The sequence below is a fragment of the Sphaerodactylus townsendi genome, linkage group LG03 (genome assembly GCF_021028975.2).
Source record: "Sphaerodactylus townsendi isolate TG3544 linkage group LG03, MPM_Stown_v2.3, whole genome shotgun sequence".
In the NCBI taxonomy this organism is placed as follows: Eukaryota; Metazoa; Chordata; class Lepidosauria; order Squamata; family Sphaerodactylidae; genus Sphaerodactylus; species Sphaerodactylus townsendi.
In genome coordinates, this window is record NC_059427.1 from 81701924 (window position 1) to 81712622 (window position 10699).

At 42.1% G+C, this 10699-nt stretch overlaps 1 protein-coding gene across 1 annotated transcript in view; it reads right to left on the bottom strand.

Annotated features, from left to right (window-relative positions):
- CDX1 (caudal type homeobox 1) overlaps positions 1-651 on the bottom strand; it is a 44929-nt gene extending 44278 nt beyond the window's left edge. The window contains exon 1 of the mRNA XM_048491007.1: positions 225-651. Coding sequence (XP_048346964.1) covers positions 225-651 — 427 coding nt within the window. The remainder of the gene's footprint in view (positions 1-224) is intronic.
- Positions 652-10699: the final 10048 nt, after the last annotated feature.

Sequence of the window (10699 nt, forward strand, 5' to 3'; positions counted from 1 at the left end):
CGATTTGCCCACAAACTCTTGTGTATACAAGAGGATGTGCAAACGGTGATGAAAAGTAAACCTTATAAACTTGCCAGCTCACTCGTGCACTCTACTAACTGAAACTAGTTAGTGAGAAGTAAAGGGCAGAACAGCAGAAACTGACTACCACTACGAGCTCAACCAGACCTCCTCCGACCCCCGACCCTCGCAAAGGGAGCAGAAAGAAGCAGGCGATTTCTTACCACTGTTGCTGCTGGTGGGAACGTTGCGTCTCATCCATTCAAAAGGAGTGCGCCTTTGCGCGCTTGGGGATAGTTGGGGAACTGAGCCGCTTATGGAAGGAGGCAGCAATCCAGAGCCGGGAGGCTGTATTGGATTGAAATCAGGAGGGCTATATCCAAACTGGCCCGGGCTAGCGACCGATGACGGGGCTCCTGCGCCATAAGCGTGCCAGTCCTCTTTGGCTGGAGCGTACGGAGAACCCCAGGCACCCGCGGACTGACCATGATGAGGATCGCTGTTAATCCCTGGCACGTGGTGGTAGCCAGCAAAATCCGAGTACTGGGGGGGCACAGGCACGTAATTCTGCGGACTGATGTTGAGGCTGGGGTGCCTGACCGAGTTTGGGTACATGTTGGTGTCCTTATCCAACAGATAGCCCACATACATCATCCCCAAGTGGCCCTGCGCACATAGTGTGCCCTGTAGTGCAGCTGCTTCTCTGGCCTGCCCGGGCAGCTAACTCACGGCTTCTTCCTGATAAGCGGTTCACCTGAACTTCTTGAGCAGTTTTTCCCCCCAGTTTGCAAAGGCACCTCCCTGAGGAAAGGCGTTTTATTGGGCCAACCTCTCGGAGCATTTGCATTGAAAGGCAGGTTTGCATTTCAAAGTACAGGAATCAAAGTGGAAGCCACTGGGTGGATCCAAACGATACAAATTACTCAGTAGATAGAGGGGGGGAGGCCTTTGGAGAGAGTATGCTTTTAAAACTAAGGCCTGAGAAAATCACAGAGAATACAAAGAATTCGGGACACAATGGCGTCGTAAGGAAGGAGGGGGAAGGGGTATTTCAGGAAGTTTTCCCAGGCTGTGGGCAGGTATGGGTGCCATGTAGCTGGCAATCTCGAATTTCTTTTCCAACCGTCAGCTGGAGAATCTGATCAAAAACAAACTATCGGTGACTTCTAAAGTGGAAAAAGCGGGAAAGTTTTTGCCTTTTAGCTTCGTATCTCCAACTTAACTTGGGTCAAGTTATTAAAAAACAAACTGGTCCAAAGACATGTCTCATTCTTCGTGCAAAAATTGGCACCGAATCTATTTTCTTCCTACTTCTGAGGAACATTCCCAAGTCACCAGGGAAACATGGAGCCAGGATGGAGATACTTGTCTAGGAATGCCTAACCCTTCTAGACAGAGCCAGGACTGGCCATTTCCCCAAACCTCGGGGTAATTTATGCGATATGTATACATGCCAGAGGCTGGGGAGGCACTTTCCAATTCGAAATGAGCATCAATAATAGTAGCGTCCTGCATTCCCTTTGAGGGCACCATCTCATATTTTCCTAATGTAAAATGAGTATAACTGAGAACTGCCATCTGCCCAAAGAATTCCTTTTTAGTATTGAATAAAACTACCGACTTCATGCATACCTGCACCTGACCAGGTCGGCAGAAGCTAGCCAGATCTCATCGGCCCTCAAAAGCCAAGCAGGGTCGGTTGGTATTGCGTGGGCAAGCCCGTGTGTAGCGAGTGAAATCTGTACTATTCTGAAACCCATTTTATTAGAATAAAGTCGGGTGGTTTTTTTTTTATAAAAAGGTTCTTTTTAAAATTTCTTTTAATTTTTTTTAAGAGACCACAAAATGAAAAGGGCAATAGACAGATTGTAAAAGAGATTGCTCCATAAATCCCCCCCAATAAACGCATTAATGTATATTAACCTCTAATCTGCATTGCACCTCTAATCTGCATTGTTACATAAGCGGCTTGTATATGGCAATTTTAGAAAAGAATAGCAATGTCTTCGAATCTGCGCAGCCAACACGACCGCTGTCGCTTTCCAAATAGTACGATGTTCTATTCCCCGAAAGGAAACGTTTCCCACCGTATCTCTGTTGGTATCGCAGGTGCCAGGCATAGGGGCATGGAGAAGACGGTCAGGTTCAAACATACATCTTATTTTGTGTGTATGTTTAAAAAACAAAACTTTCGAGTTTCAATCCAAATATTTATAGTGGCAGATTAGTCTTCCTGACAGGACAAGTACCACTTCTTCGGGCTCCGTGGGTGATCAGGGGCGCTTTTAGCAACTGGATGCCATGGGTGTATCGATCGCTTTGAGTAATGTCTCTTGCTACAGAAGGAGATTTTTCCCGTTCCTGAGCAGAAAACGGGGGGCTCACTCCTGCTAGGAAAAGAAGTATATGAACTGAGCGGTTCCATTCTGTTTCATTGCGCGTTCCTCAAAATGTACTTCTTTCGGAATGAATTCACACACACACACACACACACACACACACACACACACACACACACACACACACACACACACACACACACACACACACACACACCCCCCAAGGCTTCGGTCCTTTTGCCACTGGGTAGCATCATTTTAGGGTTATTCTTAGCTCCCTGTCCTCTGCAGACCCCTACCAGTCAGCCGCGCCTTTTATCCTTTTGATGCTACCTCACACCTACACGTTGCCAAAGGCCAGCAGCCCTTTTCAAGCAGAAAAGCAGCTCCTCCTTCCTTGGGAAAGGGGATCGCCAACAAAAGGGAACATGAGGGGCGGCTGTGAGTGGACCTCCCCGGCTGTGAGTGGACTTCCCCGGCTTTCCTGTCAGTCCGCCCCCCGCCCCGCCCCCCGCAAGTAACAAATTCTGTAATGGAGCAGAGGAAAGTGCTTAAATATGCTTCGGCTGGGCGCTTGCAGAGTTTCCTGAAGGTGAACTTCCAAATAGCGGCTGCACTCCCAGTTAGGTTATTCTCACGATTCCCATCAGTTCAAAGAATATTGCAGTGATTGAACATTTTCCTGACAGAAAATAAAGTATAATCTGTGAGGCTGTCCCAGATTTGTTCCTCACTTCACTCATACACGCTCAAACCACTCCACCAAGTTTTGTATGAGAAAATGCTTTGCATGTCCATGCAGACATCCTTTGGATCTCTTATGGAATAACGTTTAGAGTGTTTCAATAACCTTCCCCCCAATTTTAACAGGGAGGGAAAGATCTATAAATTGGGTAAGGAAACCTGATTGGTAGGCGATTGTACTCATCTGCCTCCTATATATGTCTATAGCTGTAACAATTTTAAAAAGTCTAATAGTGGATGGAAAATGGGGAACATGCAGTACTATATTTACAACATAGGCAATTTCTTGTGGACTTTTGTAATCAAGATTTCTCCACCTCAATGTGGGAGAGTTAAACATATGCATTGTCTGAGGGAAGGCTTTGCCATGAAACTTCTTGAAAGTAATTGGAATTCCTGGAAAACATGGCATATTAAAAGTACTAAATTTAAGCTGCACTGAGCACAGGAACTGTGACTGTCAAACATCAGGAAAGCATCCTCTGTGTCAAATCCCATCCATTTTTAATGGGCTTCTGAGGAAAATAAAAAAGACCTAAATTTATTAGAATTCCTGGAGGTTGGTTGCAGATATTATTCTCTTCAAAATTGGGGGGAGAGTAAAACTACCTCCTGCAAGAGCATATAATCAGTTGGATTGCTCAGCAATCTAGTGATAACAAATTAGTCAGTTCAGTTCACAGGAGACCAGTGATGGTTTTGTCACTTGTGTTTTATTTATTTTTTTAATCAGTTGAGCTTTTTCTGCAGGTTCAGTTTGTCAATTAACATATTAGCACTATAAGAATTACATGTGGGCAGCATTGTAAGTTACAATAACATGTTTTAAATACATTTAGCATTAAAATATACAAATAAAAATACTGGGAGAAGTCCTCCAAATTATGCAGACTTCAGAATATTAACAGATCTCATATATAAATTACTCCATCAAAAACTTATTGTAGATAATGTAAAAATATTTTGCTCTGGTTTGCCATGAAACTATCCCTGTTCCCCATTATGAAGTCATAATGTGCCCCAAAACTCCTGCTGCTGACATTTATGTAAATCTTTGAATGATGGATAATTTAATGCTTCCTCAATCCCTACTAGTGAAGTTTGCTAAATCGTACATATAGATAGTACAAAACAACTATCCGACCTTGATGACTGACATTTGTACCACTTATACTTTCGTGAATAATTCACTTATCAGAGACTGAAAGATAGGTAATGTGAGTCACAAAACAACACAAAAGCAGGAGACAACAGTAACCATTAAACTGTATTCTTTTAAAAGGCCAAATAATTGGAAGGGGTTTTTGTTGTTGTTCTGTTTTGTTTTCCTTAAGGGGCAATGTTATAACACAAAATAGATAAAAACTTTTCTGTTCCAAAGGAATCTACTTTCTTCCTGTCAGCCCTCTTCACTGTCCAAATTTCACACCCATACATAGTAATATGGAATACTATTGCCTGAATTAACTTGATCTTAGTGGCCAGTGACACATCATTCTCAGTCTCAGTCTTCTGATTTCTTGGTGGCAGTTTCCCTTTTGGTTGATAATGGAGCCAAGGAATAGAAAATCTTCAAACATTTCAGTTTCCTCCCTGTCAGTCCTAAAGCTGAGTAATTTTTCAGTAGTCATTACTTTTGTCTTCTTTTGCTTTGGCTCTTTCTGCTTTAATCTTCAGCAGCAGTCATTTCAAGTCTTCACTATTTTCTGCCAATAATGTGGCATCATTGGCATATCTCAAATTATTGATGTTCCCCCCCACTCAATTTTCACTCTCGTACTCTACCTTCATTTAAATGTAATCCAAAATTCCTTATGATATGTTCTGCATACAGATTGAAGAGATAGGGAGATAAAATACATCCTTGTTTGTCATCTTTGCCAACCGGAAACCATTCTGTTTCTCCATAATCTGCCCCAACAGGAGCCTCTTGTCCAGAGTACAGATTGCACATCTAAACAATTAGATGTTGGTATTACACTAATTCCTTTGATTCCTTGAGTAATCAAGGTAAATTTGCAATATGATCTCTAGTGCCTCTGCCTTTTCTGAACCCAGTTTGATCATCGGGCATTTTTGTTCCATACATGCTAACAGTCTTTGTTGTAAAATTTAAAGCATTACTTTACTTGTGTGTGATGGTCCAATAGTTGCTTTGACATCTGTTTTTTTTCAGAACTGGACTGTAAATTGATCATTTCCAGTAAGTGGGCCATGTTTTGTATTTAAAATTTGATGGCATGTTCTTGTTTAAATGTTTATGAACTCCATTGTTGTGAGTTGGAATAACTCTATTGACATCTCATCAGTTCCTGGTGATTTGTTCCTCTCAATCTCTTCCAGTGCAGTTTTCACTTCACTTTCCAACACTGTAGGTCCTTCATCAAAAGATCATTTCATCTCTTCTTTAAAATTCTTCTATTGTTCCTACTTTTTCTTTATTTATTTTCCTGTTCAGTTAATGTATTCCCATATTGATTTTTCAGCATGCTTAATTGTGGTTTAAGTTTTCCTTTTATTTCTTGGACTTTGTGGAACAGATCTCTTGTTCTTCCTTTCTGTCGTTTGCTTCCATGTGCGAATCATTGGAACACTGAATATAGATTTTGATTTATCTGTGCCAGATAAACTTGGGAAAATGAAAGTGGGGCTTTTTTGGCCTTTGTAATTAATCCCAGGATAGAAATCCAGAGTAAATCCAGGAAAGAACTATTGGAACTGTAGTATAAAACCCATTGTAAAGCTAATTGTGGAAAGGCAAAACCTGTGTTGAGAAGAGACTAAACATGAAGTGGCAAATATTAAACCATTACACAATGTATGATACAATCATATTTAGATTATTGTGTAAACTTTTGCTTTTTCCACATTGAAAAATGGGGTACTAGGATGTTATTGCTCTGGAAAAGTGATATATAAGTAGAACTCATCTTTAGACCTGTGCCCAATCATATAGAAGTAAGACTCATTGAACTAAAAAATTTTCTGAGTGAACATGCATAGGATCAGGGGTTGGATAATCTTTTTATGAGAGAGACTGAAATATTTGTGGTACTATTTTTATTATAATGATTAATTATAATATAATGAGTGTCATAATTTATTACTTTATTTAAAAGGCAGTTAGGAAATGACATGGTAAAGATATACTTCTCATAATGCCTAACAGATGTTGTGTTAACCACTAGTTTAAATAGTTTTTTAAAGTTACATTGATTCATGGACAGGAGATAATGGCTTTTGACTTGGATAGCTAAATGCCAGCTATCCTGCTTATTAGCTTCAGCAACAATGCTAGACATGGAATGTGGGTCTTGCTGGACCTTAGTCTGGTCCAACAAAGCAACTGCTATTTCTGATTACGCTATCAGAACACATGTACGTAGCTCACCAGCCATATGAGTTAGTCCAACAGAGGTTCAGTAAAGCTATTGCTTCTGTCACCTGCTCCAGAGGAGCTGTCAAGCACTTGGAAGGCAAACAGCAAGTGGATTGCATTAGGCTTGGAGATCTCAAGCTGGGCAGTGCTTCAACATGGACTCCCAGATGAAGGTTTCCTCTTCTGTCTCCCCCTTGCCTACCTATGCATCATATGAAGTCAAATCACATGACTTGCTTGGTTTCATGAGCCCTGGATGATCTGCTCCTTTGGAATTTTGTCTGCCTAGTTTCTCCCTTCCGTTGCCCTCAGCAGTCTTGCCTTTTGTAAATATTTAACTTGAAACACACTGAGAAGAAATGTAATAGTGTATTGGCTTAGGATGGGTATTTTGTATGTTAACATGGAGCTTAGTCTTCTGTAGCTTCAGCATATTCGTGTTGAACTGTCAAGGACAGATCCAGCACCTGGAGCACCTCCATAGGTATGATTGGGCAGGGGCAATTGTCCCTCCCACGTATTACTACACCCATTCCTTCCTTGTTTTGCTCTTCCTTAATTCCATAGAGCCAGGTGTGCAATAGATCTTACTGCCTTGCTGATGTCTCCTGCTACTTAATCCTCTTCTTTCTGTATTATTCATTGTCTTAAATATTTTTCTTCTTTTTGTTGCTGTCCAGTTCTGTAATCCTGATCCTACTGCACTGTTAATTGCAGTTAACTACTCCCTGATGGTTTTATACTCTGTAATTTGCTGCAAACTTCGGTGAGAAATTTGGGCTGTAAATGAAAATTTTAAAAAATACTTTTAGACTTTGCCCACCTCCCTTTTTGTCACCTTCTTAGAACAGTCTCCTCTTTCCCCCTCACCCAGTATTTTGCATTCCTTATTCCTTTGAGCTCACAACATGCTTGCCTCTTCCCACAAGCCAGCGTCCTCCTTATCTGATACTGACATCCTGGCACCTGACAACTAACAAAATAAGGTGTGCCTCACCACCACATGTTTGGGGGTCCTGTAGGGCATGGAACAATGCAATATGTACATTCAAGCACAATTTAATCAGTCATTCTTTCGTGGCAACGTGTGCCCCATAGTTCTGAGGCATGCCTCCTTTCAACTTCTTAGTTCCCAGTTAGTTTGAGGCCAAAGTGAAATATTCATATGCTTAGAAACTCATTTTTTAAATCCCTCCCTTCTGTTTTGAAGCTTCATAAGCTGCTTGTGTTTTCCATGCAGCAGGTGAAAGGTCCCGTCTGAGCTATTGTGGGGAAATAGCAGTTGAAGTTAAGGGAATGACTCTGCAAGAGGACTATATGACACAATAACACTACAAAACAAATGAAGACAGAAAAAAGAATATCTTTGGGCTAGAGCCCTTTGCAATGGTATAAAAGGTGAGGCCAAACCTAACTGAAGCATAGAACAGGAAGTGGCTTCCTTCCAACCCCTTAAGGCAAACTAGTCATGTGGCATCCATATCTGTTCTCCATTGATCTGCACATTTTGCATAAAAGTGGGGGAGGGAAAGTATATGGGGAGCTGAGCCTTACCCCCCACCTCTGCTTTATTCCCCATGTCCCATTGCTGCCTGAAGTTTTCTCCCAGCCCAGCTCCAAACTTATTAATGGAATAGGAACCAGTGCAGATTTTTACCAGTGCAGATTTTTTTAAAATATTAGATACATGAATAAATTCAGGAGCTCCCCTGATTGATGTCTTGTTTGATTTTGGTGTTCAGGGGCAAGGCTGGCTTGGCCCACACATTCAGCATGGCAACCTTTATCAAACTTAGTTTTAGGCTTCTTGTTTTCACAAAAGAGGCATCTTTTACAGCTCATTCAGGCAACCATGATGTACTATCTGAAACCTTCTTAAGCAAGAGCTGGATCCTAGCCATTGAGACTTCGGAGCATCAGCCATTTGGCATACAAGGTTACTGCAGACTACCTGGACAGTAACAAGAGAGCATACAACTACACCTTCACCAGACACTCCTCCTCTACCCCATTACCTCTGGGGAATGTAACTCATATGGCAAATAGGAAGCATTATATATAAACTTTTAATGGCATAATTAAAACAACAGCAACAATATAACAGCAACAGTGGCAATACCAGTGTAATAAATACAATCTCCAGTACAGTTATAATCATTTGCTAATGACAGAGCACAAAAAGTTAGCCAACGCTTCCAATACACTTGCAGATCAACAATCCAGCATAGTTAGCACAACTGATAGATCAGTATTATCACTGGGGGGTTTTAACCACGGATCTAGATATTTATTTCTGGCTAAGCTGTGTAACGGGCAATGTAATATCATGTGTTGGATTGATTCTTCATAAGCTGAACTGCAGGGATAAAGTCTTTCATTAAAAGGCACTTTCTGTATTCTACCCTGAGTGGTAGCTGAAGGGAGACTATTGCACCTGGCAAGAGTCAGAGCTCGTCGCAATTTGGGTTCTAAAACCAAATGGAAATATCTGGCCATGATATACGGTTTTAGCAGTATACCCAAGTGCAAGGGAGAGCAGTGTTTATTTGCCTGCTGCATCAGGTAACTATACTCAAGATCATATAATCTCTTTTTGATAGTCAGCTTTAGCTCATTGGCATTCATTAAAGCCAATGCGTCCAATGATAGACCCACTTCATGGATTTTCGCCTCAACAAAGGACCACCACTCAGTTGTTTGATTAACAAGAGCTGTTTGATTAACGGATGTGAAAAGAACTGCTAGTACCAGGGCCCACCAATCAACAAAGGTCTTAAATAACTCTGGGGGAACCTGTCAGGTCCTGGAGCCTTATGGTCCTTTCATTTGAGCACAATTTCATGCACTTCTTCCACACAGACAGGGGGCCATTCTGGACTGTTGTTTACATAGGCAGAAACATATAGGTTAGGAGAATGAGGGGCCATTGTTCAAGTAGTAAGGAAGATGTTGACCAGAAGGCAAAGGCACCTTTTGCCCATCAACAAGAAGAGAAGAATAATAATTTGGATTTATACTCTCCCCCCTTTGTCTCCTGTAAGGAGACTCAAAAGGTTTTACAATCTCCTTTCCCTTCCCCCCCCCACCACAACAAACACCCTATGAGATGGGTGGGGCTGAGAGAGCTCCAAAAAGCTGTGACTTGCCCAAGGTCACTCAGCTAGCGTGTGTGGGAGTGCACAGGCTAATCTAGTTCCCCAGATAAGCCTCCACAGCTCAAGTGGCAGAGCAGGGAATCAAACCCAGTTCTCCAGATTACAGTGCACCTGCTTTTAACCACTATGCCACTGCTGCTCCCTTGTAGCTAGGTAAAAAGGCAAAGACAGTCCCTTGTTCAAGCACTGGGTCAATACTGACCCATGAGGTGATGACACATCACTGCATTTACTAGGCAAAACTATGTTTACCAAGTAGTTTTCCATTGCCTTTCCAGTCATCTACGCTTTACCCTCAGCAAGGTGGGTACTCATTTTACTGACCTCAGAAGGATGGAAGGCTGAGTTAACCTTGAGCTGGCTACCTGAAACTGACTTCTGTCAGGATTGAACTCAGGAGCAGAACTTCAACTGCAGTACTACAGCTTACTACTCTACACCTCAGGGCTCTTCTAGCAATAGGATAAGCAAAACCCACACATACACAGACACACACAAGAGGCAGAGGCCAATCTGAAAGCCAGAACTTTCATACTTGGGAGCAATTTCCAAACCACTAATTCAAATGAACACAGAAGAATGAGACACTTAAGACATTAGGCATCTCCAAACACCAGCCATATAAAAGAAAGTGTGGCATTCTACAAAGGCATGGAGCTAACATATCCAAGGTTCCCAGTTCAATCAGGAGAGCCCTGAAGCAGTCTATCTGAACCTCTGAGCATAGCTGAGGTTTTATCCGATCAAATCTCAAGACACTCCTGCTGATTACCTGCTCTGCAAGACTGTAATTTTGACTGGTGAGCCCTCTCCCACCATCTCCCACCTCCACTTAGGGAACTTATTACCATTGCCCCGTGACCTTATTGCCCCATCTGTTCATGCCTACCTTCCCACTGCCTCTTATTTAAGCTGCATGCCTCATCAGATGCCTGTCGTGATGGGCCTAAAGTCCCTTCCCCTTCCCTTGCAAGAGAATATCAGTTTGCCTTTGGACCACCTCCACACTGGGAGTTATGAACTGCATGCTGAAAACAGCTGAGCTTAGGAAACGTGAAGTGTGTGGAAAACTGAGCCTAACC